We start from the raw sequence: 26,567 nt of genomic DNA, 5'->3' as shown, positions 1-26,567 counted from the left end.
TTATATCATGTACAACACTAATCACTGCACGCAACTATCTTTCAACAGAACAACTGAATTTCTCATACGTCCTAGAGGATGCTGGGGACACCATTAGAACCATGGGGTATAGACAGGATCCGCAGGAGACATGGGCACTTTAAGACTTTGAAAGGGGTGTGAACTGGCTCCTCCCTCTATGCCCCTCCTCCAGACTCCAGTTTTAGAATTGTGCCCAGTGAGACTGGACGCACTAAGGGGAGCTCTACTGAGTTTATCTGTAAAGACTTTTTGTTAGGTTTTTTATTTTCAGGGAGGCTGCTGGCAACAGTCTCCCTGCATCGTGGGACTTAGGGGAGAGAAGTATGACCCACTTCCAGTGAGTTCAAGGGCTCTGCTTCTGGTTACAGGACACCATTAGCTCCTGAGGGTTTGATAGCTGGGTACGCTCAGATGCTCACTCCCGCAGCCTGCCGTCACTCCCTTTCAGAGCCAGAAGTCAGAAGACAGGTGAGTAACCGAAGAAAAGAAGACTTCTCTTCAGTGACGGCATTTGCAGAGGTACCGCGCAGCGGGCAGACGCTGAGCACCACTCCCACTCACACAGCACTGCAGGGTGCAGGGCGCGGGGGGGCACCCTGGGCAGCTGAAAACAATCCTCATAAGCACACTGGCAAGAGGGGACATTAGTACCGCGGCACTGTCACAATCCCCGCCAGTATAAATATTGAAAAAAGCGGGACAGAAGCGCGCCATTACCAGGGCGGAGCTTCTCCCTCACAGATCACGGCGCCATTTCCTCTCCACAAGCTGCAGAGACGCTGGTCCTCCACACACACTGACAAGTACAGGGGTGCAAAACGGAGGGGGGAGGCATATAATTGGTGCAATATATATGTGATAAAAGCGCTATAGGTCTGAGGCATTGTCTTGGCAATTTCAGACCTGTTTTTTCAGCACAGGGTTGTGAGCTGGCAAATCCCCTCTGTGTCTCTCTGACAGACTTTACTGTTGGTCTGTCTCCTATATGCCCAGTGTGTCTGTGGGTGTTGGTGCACGAGTGTTGACATGTCTGAGGCTGAAGGCTCTTCCCAGGAGAAGGCTGTATTAGGGATGCAGATGGCTGCGGGGGTGACCCTGTCGGCACCGCCGACACCTGATTGGGTAAATGTGTTGAATGCCTTGCATGCTAATGTGGCTCTTATTAGTAAGAGGTTAGATAAGTCTGAGTCGCAGACCCAGGCATGGAAGAAATCTGTGGAAGATATGTTATTCCAAAGTTAGGTCCCATCATGGTCACAAAAACGTACGTTGGCCCAATTGGCAGACACTGATACCGACACGGACACTGATTCCAGTGTCGACTATAGCGATTCCAGGTTAGACCCAAAATTGGCAAAGAGCATTCAGTACATGATTGTGGCGGTTAAAGATGTGTTACATATCACTGAGGACCCAGCTATCCCTGATAAAAGGGTCTGTATGTATAAAGAAAGGAAACCTGAGATAACGTTTCCTCCCTCTCATGAACTGAACAAGCTATTTGAAAAAGTTTGGGAAGGTCCTGACAGAAAGTTTCAGATTCCCAAAAGAATTATGGCAGCTTATCCGTTTCCCTCGACGGATAGGGAAAAATGGGAGTCACCCCCCACTGTGAACAAGGCCTTGTCTCGTTTGTCTAAGAAGGTGGCTCTCCCATCACCTGACACGGCGGCCCTTAAGGATCCTGCGGATCGTAAACAAGAAACTACGTTGAAGTCCATTTATGTGACCACGGGTACACTACTCCGACCTGTCATTGCCTCTGCGTGGGTAAGTAGTGCTATCGAAAAGTGGGCAGATAACTTGTCATCTGATATAGATACGCTAGATAGGGATAGCATCCTCTTGACGCTGGGTTATATCAAGGAAGCTGCAGCATACCTTAAGGAATCTGCGAGAGATATTGGTCTTTTGGGATCAAAGGCCAATGCCATGGCTGTCTCAACTAGGCGTGCGTTGTGGATTCACCAATGGAATGCGGATGCTGACTCCAAGAAAAGTATGGAATCTCTACCATATAAAGGTAAGGCCTTATATGGAGACGGCCTTGATGATTTGGTGTCTACGGCTACCGCGGGTAAGTCATCCTTTTTACCTTATGTTCCTCCACAACAAAAGAAAACGCACCATTATCAGATGCAGTCCTTTCGGCCCAATAAATTCAGAAAGGGCCGGGGTTCTTCCTTCCTTGCTATTAGAGGAAGGGGAAGAGGTAAACGATCTCCAGCCTTGTCAGGCTCCCAGGAGCAGAAGTCCTCCCAGGCTTCTACCAATTCCACCGCATGACGTTGGGGCTCCTATGCGGGAGTCGATCTGAAACTATTCAGTCAGTTTTGGGTTTGTTCGAACCTAGACCCTTGGATTTTACAAATAGTATCCCAAGGGTACAAGCTGGAGTTTCAAGACATCCCCCCTCACCGTTTTTTCAAATCGGCCTTACCAGCTTCTCTTCCTGACAGGGAGGTAGTTTGCAACGCAATACAAAAATTGTGTCAAAATCAAGTTATCATCAAGGTTCCCCAGTCACAACAGGGAGAAGGTTTTTATTTGAGCCTGTATGTGGTCCCGAAGCCGGACAGCTCGGTCAGACCAATCCTAAACCTGAAATCCCTGAATTTCTACCTAAAGAGATTCAAATTCAAGATGGAGTCTCTCCAAGCAGTGATTTCCAGTCTGGAGGAAGGGGATTTTATGGTGTCGGCGGACATAAAAATGTCTACTTACACGTTCCCATTTATCCTCCGCATCAGGCTTACCTGAGATTTGCAATTCATGATTGTCATTACCAATTTCAAACGTTGCCGTTTGGTCTATCCACGGCTCCGAGGATTTTCACCAAAGTAATGACGGAGATGATGGTTCTCCTTCGCAAGCAAGGAGTCACAATTATCCCATACTTGGACGATCTCCTGATAAAGGCGGGATCCAGGGACCAGTTGGCCCAAAACGTTGCACTCTCCATGACAGTTCTTCAACAACATGGTTGGCTCCTAAACTTGCCAAAATCACAGTTGATTCCGACGACGCCGTTGTCGTTTTTGGGAATGATATTGGACACAGAGCTACAGAGAGTTTTTCTTCCTGTGGAAAAATCTCTGGAACTTCAGAGTCTGGTCATACAAATTCTGAAACCAGCAAGAGTGTCAATCAAACAATGCATTCGGTTGCTGGGAAAGATGGTTGCGGCCTACGAGGCCATTCAGTTTGGGAGGTTCCATGCCAGAGTGTTCCAGTGGGACCTGTTGGACAAGTGGTCTGGGTCCCATCTACACATGCACCAGAGGATAATCCTGTCTTCCAAGACCAGGGTATCACTCCTATGGTGGCTGCACAGCTCTCACCTCCTAGAGGGGCGCAGGTTCGGGATACAGGACTGGATCCTAGTGACCACGGATGCAAGCCTCCGAGGCTGGGGGGCAGTCACAATGGGAGAAAACTTCCAAGGAAGATGGTCAAGTAGGGAAACTTGTCTCCACATAAATGTTCTGGAGCTAAGGGCCATTTACAACGGTTTACTACAAGCGGGACATCTACTTCGAGATCTGCCTGTACTGATCCAGTCGGACAACGTAACAGCAGTAACGTACATAAACCGTCAGGGCGGAACGAAAAGCAGAGCGGCGATGGCAGAAGCCACAAGGATTTTCCGCTGAGCGGAAAAGTATACAAGTGCTCTGTCAGCAATCTTCATTCCAGGAGTGGACAACTGGGAAGCAGACTTCCTCAGCAGACACGATCTCCATCCAGGAGAGTGGGGCCTCCACCAAGAAGTCTTCGCAGAGGTGACATGTCGTTGGGGAATTCCTCAAGTAGACATGATGGCTTCTCGTCTCAACAAGTAGCTTCAGATATATTGTTCCAGGTCAAGGGATCCTCAAGCGATTGCAGTGGATGCTCTCGTGACACCGTGGGTGTTTCAGTCGGTGTATGTATTCCCTCCACTTCCTCTTATTCCAAAAGTTCTAAAGATCATAAGAAGAACAAAGATCCGAGCGATCCTCATTGTTCCAGACTGGCAAAGGAGGGCTTGGTATCCAGATCTTCAGGAATCACTCATAGGAGATACCTGGCCTCTTCCTCTACACGAGGACCTGTTACAACAGGGGCCGTGCGTGTATCAGGACTTACCATGGCTACGCTTGACGGCGTGGCAGTTGAACGCAAAATCCTAGCCCGTAAGGGTATTCCCAGTGAAGTCATTCCCACACTTATTCAGGCTAGAAAAGAGGTAACGTCTATACATTACCACCGTATTTGGAGAAAATATGTGTCTTGGTGTGAAGCCAAGAATGCTCCTATGGAAGAGTTTAACCTAGGACGGTTTCTCCATTTTCTACAAGCAGGTGTGGATGCGGGCCTAAAATTGGGCTCAATCAAGGTTCAGATTTCAGCCTTATCGATTTTCTTTCAGAAACAATTGGCCTCCCTTCCAGAAGTTCAGACTTTGTGAAGGGCGTATTGCACATCAAACCTCCATTTGTGCCTCCAGTGGCACCATGGGATCTTAATGTGGTGTTGCAATTCCTTCAATCACATTGGTTTGAACCTTTTCGGAAGATGGAGTTGAAATTCCTCACTTGGAAAGTGGTCATCCTGCTGGCCTTGGCATCCGCAAGGCGGGTGTCTGAGTTGGCGGCCTTGTCTCACAAGAGCCCTTATTTGATCTTCCATGAAAATAGAGCTGAACTGAGGACACGTCAGCAATTTTTACCGAAGGTGGTTTCCTCTTTCCACATAAACCAACCTATCGTGGTACCTGTGGCTACTGACGCCTTCGTTGAGTCAAAATTTCTGGATGTGGTCAGAGCTTTGAAGATTTATGTCGCCAGAACGGCTCAGATTAGGAAATCAGAAGCTCTGTTCGTCCTGTATGCTCCCAACAAGGTTGGGTGTCCTGCTTCTAAGCAGACCATTGCGCGCTGGATCTGTAACACGATTCAGCAGGCCCATTCCACGGCTGGATTGCCATTACTGGAATCAGTGAAGGCCCATTCCACTAGGAAGGTGGGCTCATCCTGGGCGGCTGCCCTGGGGGTCTCGGCATTGCAACTTAGCGGAGCAGCTACTTGGTCGAAACACTTTTTCAAAGTTCTACAAGTTTGACACCTTGGCCGATGAAGACCTTTAGTTCGGTCAATCGGTGCTGCAGAGTCGTCCGCACTCTCCCGCCCATTCTAGAGCTTTGGTATAACCACATGGTTCTAATGGTATCCCCAGCATCCTCTAGGACGTATGAGAAAATAGGATTTTAATACCTACCGGTAAATCCTTTTCTCTTAGTCCGTAGAGGATGCTGGGCGCCCGTCCCAGTGCGTACTGTATCTGCAGTTAATAGTTATGGTTACACATATGTTGTGTTACGTTTATTGTCAGCCTGTTGCTGAAATTGTTCATGCCGTTGGCCTGTGTTATGTTGAATGCCACGTTGTGCGGCATGCTTGAGGTGTGAGCTGGTATGAATCTCACCTTAGTTTAACAATAAATCCTTTCCTCGAAATGTACGTCTCCCCGGGAACAGTTCCTATAACTGGAGTCTGGAGGAGGGGCATAGAGGGAGGAGCCAGTTCACACCCCTTTCAAAGTCTTAAAGTGCCCATGTCTCCTGCGGATCCTGTCTATACCCCATGGTTCTAATGGTGTCCCCAGCATCCTCTACGGACTAAGAGAAAAGGATTTACCGGTAGGTATTAAAATCCTATTATAACATACATGGTCAGAATGGGACAAAGGCCAGATGAGCCATAGTACTTGACACTGTAGTTTGATCTAAAGTCACTCATAGCACAGAGGGGCTAATTCAGACCTGATCGGTGCTGTACGTGTTCGCACAGCAGCGATCAGGCCTGAACTGCGCATGCGCCGGTGCCGCAGTGCGCTGGCGCATGGCAGACAGCCTACGTCTGTCGTAGCCCAGCAATCTCCTCTGCCTGATTGACAGGCAGAGGCGGTCGCTGGGCGGGAGGGGGTGGGCCGACGGCGTTTAGCCACTGTTTAGCTGGCACGGTCCAGGTAACGCAGGCATGCCCGGACCGTTGGGGGGCGGGCCGCGGCGGCTGCATGATGGCACACGCAGCCACTGCAACCCGGGCTGTGACGGGTAGCTCCCTGCCAGCGCACAGGAGCTGCGCTGGCCGGGAGCTACTCCTACAGTACAAAAGCATCGCCGCTGTGAGATGCTTTTGTACTTGTGCAGGGGGTCGGCCCTGACATGCGGGGCGGACTAGCTCTGTGCTGGGCGTCCCCCACATGTCAGGGAAGCTGATCATAGATGTGCTAAATTTAGCACATCTACGATCAGGTCGGAATCACCCCCAAAGTGGCAACAATAAACATTTTCGGACATACTGCACAGAACTCCATTCACTTTTCTTAGACCTCCAAGAACATCCCACAGATCACAAGTTATTTATTCAGACATGGGGGTTGAGTCGGAGCTTATCATAGATGTGCTAAATTTAGCACATCTACGATCAGTTTCTCTGACATGCGGGGGGACACCCAGCACAGGGCTAGTCAGCATCGCATGTCAGTCCCTGCCCCCATGCAGCTTTTGCATCTCACTGGCTGCACATGTGCAGTGCGCACGCTGCGTGAGCACACTGCATAAAAGGCTTCAGAGAGCGATCACTGCTGTAGCAGCAATCGCCTCTGAATTAGGCCCATAGTTGCCCACCCTCCGGGATCCTGCGGGAGAGTCCCATTTGAAGCTCTTATCTGCTGCTGCCCTGCATTATAAATCAAATCTTCAAATTATTTGGATTCTTCACTGCAGCCAGAGGATTTCTGGGCAAGAACAGTAGTTTGCTGTAGTCATTATGACATTTGTACAGGCTCAACAGCCTCTGCTGACGACTCACCATATCCTTGTGGGACCCCTGGCAGTAGAGAATATAGCTTGCCTGACCCCTGTGATCTGTGTCTTCTTATATCAACTGCTAGTGTGTGTTATGGTGTGTACACACGGTGAGATATTTTCTTACGATTTTGACTATATAGTCAAAATCGTAAGAAAAGTTAGTGCAGGTTGCAAGGTGAAAGTCACCTTTGCGTTCCCGATGCGATGCCGATGCGTGGTCCTGCACGGTCGGCATCGCAAGCCTAGATAGTCAAAATTGGCTTGCCTGCACAGTCTATCTCTTAGAAAAGATAGTCAAAATTGACACTTAGCCAAAATCGCACATAGGTGATCATTCCGAGTTGTTCGCTCGCTAGCTGCTTTTATCAGCATTGCAAACGCTAGGCCGCCGCCCTCTGGGAGTGTATCTTAGCTTAGCAGAATAGCGAACGAAAGATTAGCAGAACTGCTAATAAATAATTCCCTGCAGTTTCTGAGTAGCTCCAGACCTACTCCTAGATTGCGATCAGCTCGGTCCGTTTAGTTCCTGGTTTGACGTCACAAACACGCCCTGCGTTCGGCCAGCCACTCCCTCGTTTCTCCAGCCACTCCCGCGTTTCTCCAGCCACTCCTGCATTTTTACCTGGCACGCCTGCGTTTTTTTAGCACACTCCCGGAAAACGCTCAGTTACCACCCAGAAACACCCACTTCCTGTCAATCATTCACTGATCAGCAGTGCAACTGAAAAGCGCCGCACAGACAACAGCAAAACTGCTAAGTTTTTTTAGTTAAATAACTAAGTGCATGCGCTCTGCGTACCATGCGCTTGCGCATTTAGCAGCAAATCGCAGCATAGCGAAAATCGGCAACGAGCGAACAACTCGGAATGACCACCATTGTCAGTATCACATGCACAATCATTATGTGCTTGCGATGCCGACCTAGCCCCTGTCGCATAGTGAGAATCGGGGTTAGCCCGAATCTCACCGTGTGTATGCACCTTAAGCTGTGGAATGTTTTATTAGTAATGTTTAGTTAAACAAACAAAAAGAATAATATATCATAAAGTTTTAAAAATCTGTGTTTTTTTTGTTTGTTTTTTAAGAGATGTTCTTAACACAAGCCAAATTGCATTTGGAATTTGTTGCATAGGCATCACATTTTTCATGTATATTCTGCTGAGTGCAACTATTCGCTATGATATTTCTTTTCACCTCAAACAAGATATACAGCACTGTAGGCATCAATGTTAGTACGAATCAGTGGTGTCACTAGGGGAGTGCGGGCTCCTCTTCAGTAACAGGGAATGCTGAGCACGCCCCCAGAGTAATAAAACAGGGTCAGGCCACACCCCTTCCCATGAAGTCACACCCCCTTTAAAAAAAAACACCTTTGATACGCGCAGGGAGCTTTTCAGCGTATCGGGCGTCACTGACCCCAGTGACGCCCCGATACCAATACTTGCAAAATTTACCAAAAAATATTGATGCTAATGTTATATAGAAATATCTTGCAACAGCCATTTAGGCATAGGTACGTCCGGGTGGTCTTCAGTATGCCGGCGGTCGGGCTCCCGGCGACCAGCATACCGGCGCCGGGAGCCCGACAGCCGGCATACCGACACTTATTCTCCCTCGTGGGGGTCCACGACCTCCCTGGAGGGAGAATAAAATAGTGTGGCGCGCGTAGCGCGGTGAGCGCAGCGAGCCCGCAAGGGGCTCATTTGCGCTCGCTACACTGTATGTAAGCCAGCGGCCGGCCTCCCTCCCGGCGCCGGTATGCTGGTCGCCGGGAGGCCGGCCGCCGGCAGATCGTAGTGAACCCGTACGTCCATATGGGGAGCTAGACACTCCCTTTGGGTGAACCATGACACACACCCTCAATGGCACGCTATGCTTCACACAGTGCATTCTACTGCCAACTATTAGGCAAGTATGCACAAGGCCCGATAGGCAAGGTTGGGACTGACAGCTAGTACTGTAAGTATACACTGAGAGACAAGATAAGGTTTATTTATAAATTGATGGAAAGCAGCTAGAAAGTAGTGATGATGAGATCAGAGAGAAATGGAGTCTTGGCCAGGTCAGGGGTTGTTAGTGTATTAGCTAATGTATGCATTCTAATGAGATAAGAATCCAACCAATAGAGAAATGGGAGTTCTAAGGAACCAGCATGTCCTTGGTCAGGATGTGGGGATAAGATGTTACGCCTAATAGGTCTGATTCTGAGTCACACGCAATGCAGTCACAAGTTCAGACAGCTGCAGCTGCCAGATTTTTAGGGGAACATGTACTAAGCAGTGATAAAAATTGAGAAGTGAGCCAGTGGAGAGGTTGCCCATGGCAACCAATCAGCATTGACGTAACATTTACAATATGCATACTATAAAAGTATTCAGAGCAGCTGATTGGTTGCCATGGGCAACTTCTCCACTGGCTCACTTCTCCACTTTTATCACTGCATACTACATGTCCCCCTAGTGCCATATGGTAATGCAGCTATCCGCACAGCTTCCTGTGTCTGGCTGCTATGATCAGAGGTGTAGCTAGGTGCCATAGTGCCTGGAGCAAGGCTATGTTTTGGCGCCCCTTCCCCTGTACTGAATTGGGGGCATGTTAAATTTGAAAAGAAAAAATATAAAAAAAAATCCTAAATTGGTGACAGGGCTGGTTCTAGACCTTGTGGAGCTTAGTTTCCTTTGGGCACCCCCCATGCATAAAATAGGGACAGCGTGCGCCAAAGGCGCGCAACAAAAAAATTATGGTGTAGCTTCATGGGGAAAGGGCATGGCCACAGAATAGTACCTATTCAGATTACACTGCACAGTAGTGTCCGTTATTCACATTACACCACAGTAGAGCCACTTATACATGTTACACTACAGTAGAGTGGTGCGCCCTCTAACTTTTCCGGCGCCTGGAGCTCAAGCTCCACCGGAGCCACCGGAGCTACACCCCTGGCTATGATCAATACTTTTCCATTCGCAATTCTGGTTACACATCCATGACACTCACATGAAGTTGTTTTTGTGTGTGTCTGCAAGGTCGCCACACAGTTAACACCCAGAAACAGCTATTTCATGGATGCAGAGAACCAGCCGCTGTAGTAGCCTCCATCAAGGTGCACATGCATGGTGATGCGAATACACAATTTGTAAAGAATGGCTACATGCATCTTTTACTTGCAACTGATTCACAGGCCCAATTTGTAGGGAGATGCACTTTTCTTTGTGGGAGCTTCCAGTGAGCAGTGACAGCAAACCCCTACTAAGGGGGACATTTACTAAGCAGTGATAAGAACGGAGAAGTGAGCCAGTGGAGAAATTTACCCATCAACCAATCAGCAGCTCTGTATCAATTTATAGTATGCAAATTATAGATGTTACTTCAGTGCTGATTGGTTGCCAAGGGCAACTTCTCCACTGGCTCACTTCTCCACTCTTATCACTGCTTAGTAAATGTACCCCTAAGTCCCCAGATACAACCTCTATATGCTGTGCAGGCCCAAAATAGGGGGTCATTCAGACCTGATCACACGCTAGTTTTTTCGCTGCACTGCGATCAGGTCAGGACTGCGCATGCGTATGCACCCAATGCGCAGGCACGTCGTAGGGTACAAAGCGGATTGTTGCTGTGTGATGAATTGTACGAAGAATCCATTCGCACGGGCGATCGCAAGGAGATTGACAGGAAGAAGGCGTTTGTGGGTGTCAACTGACCGTTTTCTGGGAGTGGTTGGAAAAACGCAGGCGTGTCCATGCGTTTGCAGGGCGGGTGTCTGACGTCAATCCCAGACAAAAACAGGCTGAAGTGATCGCAGCGACTGAGTAAGTTCTGGGCAACTCAGAAACTGCACAAAACTTTTTTGTACCGCTCGGCTGCACATGCGATCGCACACTTGCAAAGCTAAAATACACTCCCCTATGGACGGCGACTATCTGCTCGCAGCAGTGCAAAAAATCCCTAGCGAGCGATCAGGTCTGAATTAGGCCCATAGATATGAGAACGTTACATGAGACATAACGGGGGAGTTGTGGCAGCTATGGGAGTTACAGTAGATGTCACAACTGGTTGAACCATGCTTTCCACTTTATCATTATGTCAGAGAATAGGTACATACCCTCCAACATTTGAAGAGACAGAAACTGGTACAAAATAGCAAAGGGGGCGTGGCCACAGGTAAAAGGTGCGTGTCCCTGCAGCACTACCATGTAACTCTATGGGCCCATGGAGATGCTGAACCCAGTACAAAGCCCCTTTTGGCCGGTACAGACCATTAAAAAATGGTACTGTACGTGACAAAAAGGTACAGTTGGGGGGTATGTAGGTAAGGTTATACAGACTGAAATGTAAATGTATTTCTCTCCAATACTGGCACAGCACATAGGATAGAGACAGCATAATTCTTTCATAGCTATGTCTAGCAATCATGAGGGATGTTGGCGTAGAAATACAGATAGCAATGGCAGCAACCACTACAGGGCTCCCAGATACAACACCTATGTGCTGTGCTGGCCCAAGGTAGGAATGAGAAAGAGAGATGAGACATAAGGGAGCAGATATGAAGGTGGCAGAGAAGGGAGGAGGCAACAAGCATACTGGACTAGACAAAACACAGGGAACAGGTTTCCCAGACCCCCAGATAGGTATGCGGCATGACCGTGCATGACATACATACTTATCAGGTGTTTCTATGTATAGTGGGGATAATGCTGGAAAGATGTGACAGGGACTCAGCTAATCATTTATTCTTGGGCCTAGAGGTGTTTAGCTAAGCCACTGTTCAGGGCAAATGGGGATAATGCCCTATTTTCCTGCAAATTAAATATATTTAGAGAGGGAGAGAGAGAGAGAAATATGGGCTTATACACAGGTGCAGCAGTATAAACTGATGGAAACTTGGTGAGTTTTGATCTGAGATGTGCGGAAAAGATAGACACTGCCTCACCTGCTAGACTTTTTACTCCAGAGCTTTGACTATAAAAACGATTAGAATAATACAAAGAAAATTTTTATGATATATTCTTTGTCATTTCCATATAGTCACAACTCTGGCATACAATGCAGGATTAGAGGAAAGGCTCTGCTCACCTTACCGCACATCACTGATAGATATATACCATATATAGGGCGGGATGTACTAATGTACATCGCCGCCCATCGCCTCCCTGCGCCACGATGCTGATCGCATATGTACTAACATATGCGATCAGCATTGCGGAGGACAGCTCTTCCGATAAGAGCTGTCCTCAGCGATGCGCAGCGGCAGCCTGACTTCCGGGATTCGGCCCCAGAAGTCAGTCTGCGCATGCGCGGGGTGACGGGGGCGGCCGCAGGGCATGCTGGGAGGGATCCGATCGGATCCCTCACACAGCGCCGCGGAGAGAAGCCCATAGGCTTCTATGGACTATCGCCAGCTAAAGCTGGCGTACCCCCCGCCGCGGCGCTGTCCTGCCGGCCGGGGGTTAGTACATCAGGAAAATGCGGTAAACAGGGAGTTTACCGCATTTTCCGCTTAGTACATCCCGCCCATAGAGAGAGAGAGATTGTGGAAGTATTGTGCCACTTGTGGAGATAGAATTGAAAAAATATATGTAAAACACTCCCTTTTACAATAAGGGTGTAAGCTGGCCCCTAAAAATTCAGCATGGGTGGAATGCTGTAAGAAGTACTATAAAGGGGGAAGGCGGGAGCGGGGGGGGGGGGGGGGGGGGGGTTAGGGGTATCAGCGACCAGTGGTGTTGGCACTACATAAAATGAGAATAAAATATAAAAAATTTTATGTAAGAAAGTGGATCATATAGCCGATGAAAAATTAACATAGATAATTTATAATAGATTAGATGAAACACATAAAGGACTAAATATAAAAAAAGGGGTATAAAAAAAATAAGAGTTTGTATATATATTTTTATATATATATATATATATACCAAGCGTTGGGTCCACACTCACGTTCTAAAATTTCTTTGCTGGGGTGCCGTCCAAAACTGGAGATCTAGTTAGAATCACCAGTATAATACACAAGCGAAGAAAATGGGAGCACTCACCAGTCTTCATTAAAGTAGAAATTTATTGTAAATTCATACCAGACAGAGCATCGACGTTTCGGTCCTCACTTGGACCTTTGTCAGGCCTGACAAAGGTCCAAGTGAGGACCGAAACGTCGATGCTCTGTCTGGTATGAATTTACAATAAATTTCTACTTTAATGAAGACTGGTGAGTGCTCCCATTTTCTTCGCTTGTATATATATATATATATATATATATAAAACACAGGCTCACTTGATTATAGAATATACATAAAAAGGAGGTATAATATTTTATATATATATATATATATATATATATATATATAGAGAGAGAGAGAGAGAGAGAGAGAGAGAGAGAGAGAGAGAGAGAGAGAGAGAGAGAGAGAGAGAGAAGGGGGATAAGGGTACCGGCGACCTGTGTTGTTTAAAATATAGTTACTAAAACTTAAAATTTATGAGCCAAAAAATATATACGAATACAAACAAGTTTTTAATAATATAGAACACAGGTTCTCAAACTCGGTCCTCAGGACCCCACACACTGCATGTTTTGCAGGTCTCCTCACAGAATCACAAGTGAAATAATTAGCTCCACCTGCGGACCTTTTAAAATGTGTCAGTGATTAATTAATACACTTGTGTACCTGCTGGGTTACCTGCAAATCATATGCACTGTGTAGGGTCCTGAGGACCGAGTTTGAGAACCCCTGATATAGAAGAGTGGAATAAAACATAAAAAATTTTTTAGACACTAATAAAAGAATAAAGGTCTTTGTAAAAAGGTAAGGAGATCTGACTTAACTTAAAAATAGGCAAGGGGGTCAATGCAGGGAACCCAACGAGTTTCGTCACACCAGACTTCTTCAAAGGGTAGGGACAGAGTGAGATAACATGCCTATTTATACCCCTGGCATACTAGCTCAGGGGTTGTGATGTCATAATTAGTCATGTGACTCAATAAAAACATTTAACATAAAAGCAATCAAGGACACTAAATCAAAACATGGCCTCAGGCACTAAGGATCATTATGAACATGTTTAGACTAAAAACGAGTGTTTCAGAAAGCTAAAAGACTGGTTAAACCCTCCAAAACTATAAAAATGTGGTAAAGTGCGGCATTTCCGCCACACTTCCGGTGCCGGAGGTAGCGGGTCACGTGTCTCCGGGTATTTCCGCCCCACTTCCGGTTCGCTAGTGCGCATGCGCCGGCGGCGCTCCTCGATAGCTGCGCATGTGCCTGCGGCATCTCCTAAGTGTCAGCAGTCCATGTTCAGTTCATAGTGTAGTAAATGTCCTTCCCATTAAGTAGCTGCAGCAGCCATATTGTTGTGGGGAAAATCCATAGAATATAAAGGTAATGCTGTAGCCATCTTAGAGGAGTTTTTGGAGATACAGAATTCGTAGTATGCTGGTATCCATGGCAACGACTCCATATAGATAAAACAAGAAAAATATATGGTAAAAAAACGTATGTACTAGTTTTTCACACGGATAAATATGATGGAGACTATTGGATAAGGGGATAATGTAACATAATAACCCATATGTAATGAGAATTATATTAACATGCGTTTAAACGCTATTAGATGTGTGCCTAAGAGTGACATCTCTGTTTAAGCTCTATATAGCGGTGGTTAGTAACCTTACAGGTGACAATATTAGTGTGACTTGCAAAGAAGTTGTAATATTACAACCACAATAATAAAAATGATGGTAAGAAGAAAAACCAGGCGGATATTAATAAATAATAAATATATATATATAAATACTAATGGAAATAGTGATGATATCAGATACTTAAATGATTTGTATAAAGAAAAATCCCTCTATATTCAAAAATTATAAGGTGAACCATGAATAATGTGAACCTATTAGTACCAAGTGATATCAGATCGGTCACTAGTTGGCTTGACGTCATTTGTCAGTCCTTACAGTACCTGATCTTCCCAGGCAGTCCCCCTCCCTGGTACTGATCAGGCCCACAACACTGCTTAGCTTCCAAGATCGGACGAGATTGGGCGTGCCAGTGTGGTTTGACTGTACACGAAAGTAGACATCGTAACACCAGGAATCCGATCGTTCAATAACACTCGAGACCCGGTGATTTATTAAAATGCTATAGTGTGATACAGACACCTAGAAAGAATTGAAAGAATTAAAAGAGTGTGCAAGAAATTGAATGGATTTTAGCGAAAACAAGGAATGTCGGAGGATACAGCACCTCATAGAAAAGGTGCAATCTCATATTCTTCATTCAGACCCGTGGGTTGCAAGGTCTGCAGCTGGAATATCCAGTACATCTCTCTTCTCGAGAGTTTGTTCGCAAGGTCCCCTCCTCTCTCTCCCAGACATTTCAATTGCCTTGAACATGAGATCCTCAGGATTAGAGTTATGTTGTAATGTGAAATGTCTGGAAACAGTATGGCTCTCCGCCTTGTTCTTGATATTCCTTATGTGTTCCTGGATCCTCATTTTTAACGGTCTCTTGGTCTTGCCTACGTATTTCATTTTGCAGGTGCATTCCAGTAGGTAGATCACGGACATAGTATTGCAGTTCATCAATTCTTTTATGGTGTACTGTTTCTTGTCCTCCATATCGCTAAAGGTTTTTCTATTCCGATGTAAATATTTGCATACGTTGCATTTCCCACACTTAAAGGAACCCACACATTTCGGCATCGGGGTGCTCCGGGTAGACTTCTCCTTTAACAGACTAGGTGCAAGATGGTCCTTCAGGTTTCTAGATTTCTTGAAGATGAGTACTGGATCGGGCGGTAGGATGTCCTTAAGTACTGGATCCATGAGAAGGATGTTCCAGTGGTTCTTAAGCGAATTCCTAATGGTCCTTTCGTGTTGACTGTAAGTGGTGATAAAAGCGACTGTATCCTTCTTAGCATCTCTTGGTTTGTACCTCAGGAGGTCTTCTCTGTCCACACTCCTTGTTTTTTCTAGCGCTTCCTTTAGAATGGGCCCCGGGTATTCTTGGTCTTTGAACCTTTACTGTAGATCTCCAATTGATCCTCACAGTCCTTGAGATTCGTACAGTTCCTCTTTATCCTTGAAAACTGTGATGCTGGGATGTTATTCTTCCACTTTTCAAGGTGATTGCTTCGGTAGTGCAGATAACTGTTCATGTCTACCTCTTTGATAAAATTCTTAGTGGTGATGCCTCCATTTTCACCAGTTAAAATCAAGTCCAAGTATTCAACAGATTTGTCATTGGTGTTTGAGGTAAAGGTCAAATTCATGTCGTTACTTCCCAGCATACTTAAAAACTCATTAAAAGATTCAACCGTGCCGTTCCAAATGATTAAAATGTTGTCGTTGTATTGTTTGTAGAGTACCACATTCTCCTTAAAAGCATTAGAGCTGTAGACATGTGTTCTTTCCCAATATCCCATAAATAAATTAGCAAAGCTTGGGGCAAAAATCGTCCCCATAGCTGTGCCGCAGCATTGTAAGTAAAACTGGTTAAGAAACTTAAAATAATTATGGCTGAGGATAAAAAGCATAAGATCACAAATAAAATCTCGGTGGATAGAGGTCAGGGCTGGATCATTGTTCAAATATGCCTTTAAAGTGTTCTATGCATGTGTACAAGGATTGGACATCCACTGTCGCCCATATATACGTGTCCTTCCACTCCACTGTTCTAAGTATATTGAGTATCGATGTTGTATCCTTTAAATATGATGGCAGTGCTGTAACATAGTTTTTCAAAAAAACATCCACGTACTCTGATAAATTGGAAGTCAGTGAACCTATGCCTGCCACTATTGGTCTACCGGGTGTATTGATCAGGGATTTATGGATTTTAGGTAGAAAGTAAAAAATGGGGGTAATGGGATTGGATTGCATAAGGAATTGGTATTCTTCCTTTGTTATCACATTATTTCGTAGGCCATGTAAAAGTATGGTCCTTAATTCTTCCACAAAAGGTTCCTTTGGATCACTCTAAAGTGGTGTGTAGGAATTAGCATCTCCCAACAATCTTAGTGCCTCCTTTTGTTTTTTCAGGGCTTCACATTCACAGTTCCTCATATTCTTTCCCTCAGTCGGTTTCAGTTCAGTGTCACATAAGTCCTTTTTTACCATATCATAAAAAATGCTGACGTTGCTCCCCTTGGACTCCTGAGGATAATACTTTGATGTTGGTTTAAGGCCAGATTTGGATCGTTCCTCATAGTTGTTTATGACGGCATCTTCTTTACGCAAGAAATGTCTCTTCAAAGTTAATTTTCTCACAAATTTATTTATGTCAATAAAGGTCTCAAACTTATTCAAACCACTTGTTGGTGCAAAAGACAGACCCTTGCTAAGGAGTGTTACCTCTGATTCTGTTAGAATGTGCTTAGACAAGTTAAAGATGCCTTTGTCCCGTGGTTCAGCTACTGTAGGTTCCTTCTCTTTTGGTCTCTCCCTCCTACCTTTATGCTTTTATTAGTGTCCAAATTTTTTTTTTATGTTTTATTCCACTCTTATATATTATTAAAAACTTGTTTGTATTCTTATATATTTTTTGGCTCATAAATTTTAAGTTTTAGTAACTATATTTTAAACAACACAGGTCGCCGGTACCCTTATCCCCCACTCTTTACTCTTTTTAGCAGTACTGTACCAGCATTGCATTCTTAAGGGTTGGCAGACAAGGTTACGTGTGTTTTCAATATTTTAGTGATTTTAATTCACTTCCTTTACTGAGACCCTACCCCACAAGTGGCGCTGTATAATTTCTTGCTACATATATATATATATATATATATATATATATATATAGCAATATGTAGACAAAATTCTTTAAAGTAGAATTACAATTTTTTGGCTTATCTTTAGTGTAGGAGGTCAGAGAGATGTACCCAAAGTTAGATAGACGAAACGTCAATGTGACTTCATCAAGGGCATAACCCTTGATGAAGTCACATAGACGAAATGCGTTGGTTACACCTCTCTGACCTCCTACACTAGAGATGAGCAAAAAAAGTTAATGCAATTTTAAAGAATTTTGTGTACATATTGATATATATATATATATATATATATATACCTCCTGTTTATGTATATTTATCTTTCATCAAGTGAGCCTAATTTATGTAGATGGATAGATATAGACACACACACACACACACACACACACACACACACACACACACACACACACACACACACACACACACACACACACACTATTTTTATTCTCCTTTTTATGTATTTTGATTTTTATGTGCTGCATCTTGTCTATAATAAATGACCTATGTTAATTTTTCATCAGCTATGTGATACCATTTCATACAGTGAGATCAGCGCTACTCAGCAGGATGTCACTCAGCCGCCCGACCTCACTGATTCGACCTATTCAATATTTTGCTACATTTTTCGACAAGTAGATAAATTCAACTTGTCGAAAAGCACGTGGATCGGCGGAATAGCTGCCGATCCACGTGTTTATGTCGAAAACGGGGCCAAATCCGACAGGTTTTGGCCCCCTTTTCGAGCATCTCAGTCCGACATCAAAATGATGTCGGACTGAGATGCGGACCCAGAGGAGGCGAGGAGGGGGAGCCGCAGGGAGACGGGGGGACAGCCGGTGGGCATACAGGGAGATCAGCGCTACAGTAGCGCTGCAGCTGGATGTCACTCAGCCGCCCGACCTCACGGCAGCTTCCACCTGGCTCCAGCACGCTGCTAGAACCGGGTGGAAGCTGCCGTGAGGTCGGGCAGCTGAATGACATCCTGCTGCAGTGCTACTCCGTAGCGCTGATCTCCCTGTATGCCCGCCGGCTGTCCCCCCGCGGCTCGCCCCCTTCTCCTCCTCTGCGTCCCATCTAAATTTGACTTGAAAAAGTCGAATTAAGATGGGATTGAATAGGGGTTGTCGGATCCATTCCGACAAATACATGTCGGAATGGATCCGACTTTAATTGAATATACCCCTTAATCTCTGAAGTCCACTCAATGACCAATTGGTGATTTCAGCAGTTTAGGTGTGTATTCCAGGGCTTACAAGCTTTATTCATACAGTAAATCTGTTATGAACAGCAAATTTCTATTTTTATCATGAAAGTCCCATATTAATCCTTTACTCGTGGGATAATTTTAGTAGCATCGATAAATGCCTCATTAGGTCTATCAGATGACGAGCTTAATTTTAGACCCCTGATGAAGTCCATTGGATGAAATGCGTTGGGTTGTTATCTACAGATCTGAAATCACCAAATGGTCATTGAGTAGACTTCAGAGATTAACTGGATTATTAACCTATATGTGAATAAATGAAGAATTCATAAGAGGTTGTGGTCAACTCTTGGGAACGGACACTGGTCAGTCTAATAGAAACATTGGTACACATTCTAGCTCCCTTGGGAACTCCACCTATATATATATATATATATATATATATATATATATTTCTGTATATATAGTGACAAGGATCACATACAGTGGGTAAAGTTTCAAATCAAAGGTTAATTTTCCACAGCTTTACAGAGACGGGCAGTTCTTAGCAGAATGTCAGCAGTTACATGCAAATCTCAGGTGACATAACAGATCACAGTAGGTATTTTTGAAAACAGGAGTAACTTCTCCAGAGACCACTAAGTTCCAGGACCCCTAATAGTAACCATCCCCTGGCCTATCATCTGGATAACTAGTTCACCGTCAGGAGCCCTATCCCTTCTGTCTGAAACTTCTTTAAAACAAGCTGTCAGTTGTGTCTGTAATCAGGCTTCCTGTTTCTTAGACTTGACTGCACCAAATACCATATATATACAGTACTATGCAAAAGTTTTAGGCTGGTGTACGAGTGCTTTAAAAAATAGAAGTGTTAATAGTTTTTTTTTCTCAATTAACAAAATGCAAAGTGAATGAACAGAAGAGAAATCTAAGTCATTATTTGCTGTGACCACCCTTTTCCTTCAAAACAGCATAATTTATTTAAGGTACTCTTGCTGTTTTTGAAAAAAAAAACTCAGCAGGGAGGTTGTTCCAAACATCTTGGTGAGCTAACTCGATGAAGTTGAGATCAGGGCTCTCTGTGGGGACCATATGATCACTTCCAGAACTCCTTCTTATTTACGCTAAAGATAGTTCCGAATGACATTGGCTGTATGTTTGGGGTCATTGTCATGCTGCAGAATAAATTTGGAGCCAGATGGTATTGCATGATGGATAAATACCTGTCTGTATTTCTCAGCATTAAGGACACCATTAATCCTGGCCAAATCCCCAATGCCATGCTGAAATGCAGCCCCAAACTTGCAAGGAACCTCCACCATGCTTCACTGTTGCCTGCAGATACTCATTATTGTATGGCTTTCAAGCCCTTCGGCAAACAAACTGCTTTCTGTTACAGCCAAATATTTAAATTTTGACTCATCATTCTAGGACACCTGCTGCCATTTTTCTGGACCCCAGTTCATATGTTTTTGTGCATAGTTGAGTCACTTGTCCTTGTTTCCACATCAAAGGTTTGGCTTTTTGGCCAAATTCTTCCATGAAGACACCTTCCTTACAGACTTCTCCGAACAGTAGATGGATGTACCTGGGTTCCACTGGTTTCTGCCAGCTCTGAGCTGATGGCACTGCTGGACATCTACTGATTTTGAAGGGAAGTAAGCATGATGTGTCTTTCATCTGATGCACTAAGTTTCCTTGGCAGACAACTGCGTTTATGGTCCTCAACGTTGTCCGTTTCTTTGTGCTTTAGTGCTGAGAAATACAGGCAGGTACTTATCAATCATGCAATACCATCAGGGAGATGTCTGATTGGCTCCAAATTTATGCTACAGCAGTTCAGTGACCCCAAACATACAGTCAATGTCATTAAAAACTATCTTCAGCTTAAAGAAGAACAAGGAGTCCTGAAAGTGATGATATAGCCCCCACAGAGCCCTGATCTCAACATCATTGAGTCTGGTATTACATGAAGAGACAGAAGGATATGAGCAAGCCTACATCCACAGAAGATCTGTGGTTAGTTCTCCAAGATGTTTGGAACAACCTCCCTGCCAAGTTCCTTCAAAAACTGTGTGCAAGTGTACCTAGAAGAATTGATGCTGTTTTGAAGGCAAAGGGTGGTCTCACCAAATATTGATTTGATTTAGATTTCTCTTCTGTTCATTTACTTTGCATTTCATTAATTGATAAAAATAAACTATTAACACTTCTGTTTCTGAAAGCATTCTTACTTTGCAGCATTCTTTCCTCACCTGCATAAAACATTTGCACAGTACTGTGTGTATTTAAATATTGGGGTAGTTCATGTTTCAAAGTTCAATTTATATTTAAATAAACACAAAACAAATGTTATAATCTTTGCTGAGAACACGTTACCTAATTGCCATTTATTGCTGCTATAAATATCTCACTATATATACAGTCCTGCTCACAATAGAGATTACAAGCTGTGTTTCTGTGGCAGGCCTGTGGACATAGTACGTGTGGTACTTGGTGCTCATAACCTGCGCGCACCTGATCGTTTAGTTCAGGTGTTAAGTATCCAGGACTCATTCCAACACCCGGAATACAACCCCACCACTTTTCGGAATGATATCCTCCTCCTAAAGGTAAGAATAGATTCCTTCTATCCACAGCACAATTGGATTTACAGTGTTTGGCTTCTCTAAAATTGTCCACATTATATTTTTTCTCTGTTTATGCTCTCAGTTGAACAGTTCAGCTACCATCACCTCCTCAGTAATGAATATCAGTCTTCCTGACATCAACTCAGAAGTGGGTCCCGGCTCCCGTTGCTCTGTGGCTGGTTGGGGCACAATAACTGATTTTGGGACATTACCCAGAGCTCTGATGGAAACAGATGTAAATGTGATCAGTGGTGCTGCCTGCAATGTGTCTTGGCCACAGGGTATCTATAATAGCATGCTGTGTACTGCTACTCCTGGAAATAGGGTCAGGGGCTTCTGCTCTGTAAGTATAGGAGAGATAGGCGTCCACTAACCCCTGTCTTCAACAGCCACTGATAGGTAACACAACCTTTCTGTGTCATTTATTTTTGCAGGGTGACTCTGGAGGCCCCCTTGTCTGCCAAAATCGTGTTGAAGGAGTGGTGTCTTTTTCTGGATTTCGCTGTGGAAACCCCAGAACCCCAGATGTGTACACACGCGTCGCATCCTTTCTGTCTTGGATAGAGAAAGTGATAATAAGATCTTCATAGAAGCAATCACATGGAAATAATTATAATAGATGTCTCCTGTTTTGGAATGTTATTATAAAGTTGTGCTGCTTGTATCCTTGTATTTTAAATGAACAGCTATCAGAAAAGAGATTTGTGTAGTTTTAAGGTGGCCATCCACTACTCAGACTTGTCTGAACTGCAGATAGCATCAGATTTCTCTTGAACTCTCCCGGGAGCGTCCCGGGAATCGGATCAGACCCTGGCTTTAATTTTCATTACATTCACTTCAGATATATCTGATGCAATAGATCATGTGCCAGATCGCATCAGATATATCTGATGCACACATGCTACATGTGATTTATCTGCTGCTGCTGCTGCCGCTGTTCCCCCTCTTGGTGGGTGGGAATGGTCAGGGAGATGCCAGTCAAGTGACGCTTCAGATGAATCTGATCAGATACATCTGAAGTAAAAAACACAATCCGATGTGCACCTGCTTTCTACAGATTCAGATAAATAGTTGGGGCAGCCTCAGAGATCTGTAGTTCAGACACATCTGACACGGGAGTGAGCATTGGATCTGAATAGCCATACAATGTGACACTTTTCTTCAGATATGACGGTCAGATGCATCGAAATCTGAAGAAAACTGCCCAAATCTGACTAGTGGATGGGGGCCTTAACTGTAATGCACATTAGCCTGCTTCTGGGGAAGTGGGAATAAATCAAAAGGACACATTTACAAATAACTTACCATGCTTGATCTCTGCAAAAGAATGCACAATTATAATTCTTTTAATATCTGATTTTTTTGCTCTAGATTTGAAATAGAGATGTGTGCACACCCCATGTTTTGGTTTGGTTTTGACAAAACAACCCTCAAGTGTTTTGGATTTATTTATAACTGATATAGGGCTAGATGCATCACCGCTTAGAAAGTGATAAAATGGAGAGTGAAAAAATGCCAGCCAATCGGCTCCTAACTGCCATTTTTCAAACACAGCCTGTGACATGGAAGTTAGGAGCTGATTGGCTGGTACTTTTTCAATCTCCATTTTATCACTTTCCAAGCGATGATGCATCTGGGCCCTTATGTGAATAGGATATTATACCGTATTCTGTGGTGCACAATTATTGTAATAAAGGCAGCCGTCACATATTATAGGGAATTCCACATCCCTAAGAAACAACAGTACAAGGAACAAAATATATATGTGCAAACAGGCGCACCTATAACAAAAAAGTAAAAAATTAAAGTGTTTCTGATATAAACACACTTTTAAAACATACAATATAAAATTGTAAACAGCAGAAATGGAAAAAATTGCACTGATCCCAGATAAAAGTCTCTCACCCTCCAAGGGAGTTGTGGTGGGCAAATGCTTAGCAAAGCAATGAGAGTCCTGATCTAGTAACATGGCACCACCACACAGGCTTGTTCCATGGAGGAGAGATAGACATCCAGCAGGAAAATTCCAAGTAGAAAACGTCAATGTCGTCCAAACGATGCATTTCGGAGATAGTCTCCTTTTTCAAGCTTGGAGAACATGGATCTATCTAGAGCAGTGGTTCTCAAACTCGGTCCTGAGGACCCCACACAGTGCATGTTTTGCAGGTAACCCAGCAGGTGCACAGGTGTATCATTAATTACTCACTGACACATTTTAAAAGGTCCACAGGTGGAGCTAATTATGTCACTTGTGATTCTGTGAGGAGACCTGCAAAACATGCACTGTGTGCGTGGGGTCCTGAGGACCGAGTTTGAGAACCTGTGATCTAAACCAAATACTTATACCCCTTCTAATTAGGACAGTTGAGCTAGAGACCAACCTGCTGATGCTGGACCCTGGCGAGGTAAGTATTGAAGAAATGAGTGCGGGGTGTGCATAGATACGCCACTGACTCTGAATAACAGCAAGGCAAGCGCTTCTTAGATTCTCACTCATTGCTCAGAACTCTAGTCTCTACCGCACCAGAGAGTTTATTAAGAGCCCTAGTACTATTCAGCATGGGGAGGGGTTTTCCTACAGGGACACCTGCATTTTGTTTTACAGAGCTAATTTCCTTAGGGAATTCAGGCCAGAAGGTGACTTACTGACTGTAGTGGAAATGTTACAGGAGAACTGCTTACTTAGGTCTAATTATAGTGTGACTAGTTAAAAAAATATCTTTCTGCATTAGCAATTAATTTGCCCAATCTATATATAACAACGATGCTGGTGACTCATTTGAGGGGAAGGGGGCACTCTCCAGAAGTCACGTTAATGCTTCTACTGTACATGCCTCTGCAAACAACAACATTGCATCAATGTAGTATCTAGCTGGACCAAGATTGGCTTTTTGGAGCTTGGTAAACAGGTTGTTTTTGCAGTCCCCATACAAAGCTCTGCTTCAGTGTCCACTTCTTAAATAGCCATAAAACACTATAATGCAGAATTATTTCACTAAAAAATGGACTCTTTCGGAGGATTGACTGCATTTTTTTTAGTTTAATAAACATCTCCTAGAAAAGAAAACACTTAGAAAACAAATTTGCACACTCTCAAGACAGATAATACAAATCAGTAGTATTAGAGTGCAGGAAGATTGCATATGGGACAAGAAATTTGGGATGATGATGAAGTCAGACACTTACGAGTAGTTTGCATTATCACTAAACACCACTAGATGACAGTAGAGGGCCAGAATGTTTGTGTACATTAGTAATTCCCAAACTTTTTTGAATCACGGTGCCCAAGAGTATCAGAATTTTTTAACGGCATCTCTAGGCCAAAAGTTTCTTATTGTGAAATGAAAACAAAAATATTGAATTAAGTAAATTGTGTTTAGATGTGATCATTAGGGTCAGTTATGTGGTGAGTGACAGGATTTGCTAATGTTTGTCCACATATTTTATGACTGGATGCCACAAGCACTGGTTTTGCCGATTAAATTGAAAATAATTAATTTTAATTGGTCCTTGACCACCTACACAGGGCATCTCTGCTAGGGCGCCGAGGCACCCCAGGGAGCCTCAGCACCCAGGTGGGAACCACTTGTGTATAGGGGTGTAGTACAGTATGCCGGCGCTCGGTCTCCCGGCGACCAGCATACCGGCGCCGGGAGCCCGACTGCCGGCATACCGACAGCGTGGCGAGCGCAAAGGAGCCCCTTGCGGGCTCGCTGCGCTCGCCACGCTGCGGGCACGGTGGTGCGCTACGCGCGCCACACTATCTTATTCTCCCTCCAGGGGGGTCGTGGACCCCCACGAGGGAGAATAGTTGTCGGTATGCCGGGTGTCAGGATTCCGGCGCCGGTATCCCGACATTCGGCATACAGAAGACCACCCGTGTATAGTATAGCTGTGTAGCAACAGTTGACGGTGATCCAGTCAGTATCCTGACACTATATGGAATGCCGACACCGGCATCCCGAATAGGGTCACCAGCCCGGCGCCGGAATCTTGACAGCCAAGATGCCGAACAACAATCCACCGGGACACAAGACAGGTAAGCCACGGGAGGGAGGTTAGGCTTAGGCTGCAGGGGAAGTGTTAGGGTTAGGCTATGGCCCTGGGAGGATAGGTTTAGGCTGTGGGGATGAGGAATTAGGGTTAGGTACCTTCCCCCCAGGAGGGTTAGGGCTAGGCTGCAGGGAGGGATAGGGTTGGGGGGAGGGGGGTTAGGGGGCTATTGGGGGTATACTTACCTTCCACTGTCGGGATTCCGATCATCGGGATGACGCGGAAATGGGGCGGGGTGGGGGGAATTAGGGTTAGGCTGAGGGAGAGCATATTAATGGTTAGGCTGTGTAGGCTGTGGGACAGGTGGGTTAGGCTAAAAATACTTACCTGGAAGCTGTCGCCATTCTCAGTGCTGGGATTCCGCTGTCGGTGTAGGCGTAGCTACACCTCCCGGACTTGGCTATGACCCTTGTATCAACCAAGCTTAACCTCAGATTATGTACTTTGTTACTCAAGCAGTACCAAATGGGCTGTAAAATCAAGAGGAAACCACCCACAAGTACTATCATGAAACTGTATATGCAGACTATACACACGTTTACAGGTCAACACAGTGTCTGATGCAGCAAAATGTTATCCAATGCAGAGTCAGCATATTTTTAGGATGATGATGATGTGCCAATGACCTAGGAAGCAGGTGCAATTCCTCATTGCTGCTGGGCAGGTAAAATGAGGCATTGGACTATAAAAAAAAAACAGACTACGAAATGGTAGTGTCAGAGACTACACATACTTAGTCGGAGACTAAACATGCTTTATAGATTCCAGATTTTACAGTATATCACATAGCACTGAAAAACCTAAATGGAACCCAAATTTTAATTATTTCTGAAGTGGAAGAAATCTATACTTCTGTACTTAAGTGAATTTGCCTATTTTAGTTTACAGTGACAATAAAAGATTTTATAAATTATGTTAATAATAATCTTTTTACAATTAATATAAAAAAAAGAAAAGTTTCCCCCTTTGGCATTCTCACATTTGATTTTTTACACCATGGCATCTAAATGCTATAGGTCTGGTACACTGGCAGGCAAATAGGAGT

The 26,567-nt window shown here is 44.5% G+C and overlaps 1 protein-coding gene and 1 pseudogene across 1 annotated transcript in view; one reads left to right on the top strand and one right to left on the bottom strand.

The window, feature by feature from the left end:
* PRSS57 (serine protease 57) overlaps positions 1-22,769 on the top strand; it is a 34,564-nt gene extending 11,795 nt beyond the window's left edge. Inside the window, exons 3-5 of the mRNA XM_063924387.1 lie at positions 21,307-21,451; positions 21,552-21,812; positions 21,904-22,769. Coding sequence (XP_063780457.1) covers positions 21,307-21,451; positions 21,552-21,812; positions 21,904-22,059 — 562 coding nt within the window. The 3' untranslated portion in view covers positions 22,060-22,769. The remainder of the gene's footprint in view (positions 1-21,306; positions 21,452-21,551; positions 21,813-21,903) is intronic.
* Positions 14,816-14,935, bottom strand: LOC134948807 (5S ribosomal RNA; annotated as a pseudogene).
* Positions 22,770-26,567: the final 3,798 nt, after the last annotated feature.

Source organism: Pseudophryne corroboree, chromosome 1, assembly GCF_028390025.1.
Source record: "Pseudophryne corroboree isolate aPseCor3 chromosome 1, aPseCor3.hap2, whole genome shotgun sequence".
In the NCBI taxonomy this organism is placed as follows: Eukaryota; Metazoa; Chordata; class Amphibia; order Anura; family Myobatrachidae; genus Pseudophryne; species Pseudophryne corroboree.
Note: the sequence above shows the minus strand (reverse complement) of the source record. Positions and strands in the feature narration are given on the sequence as shown.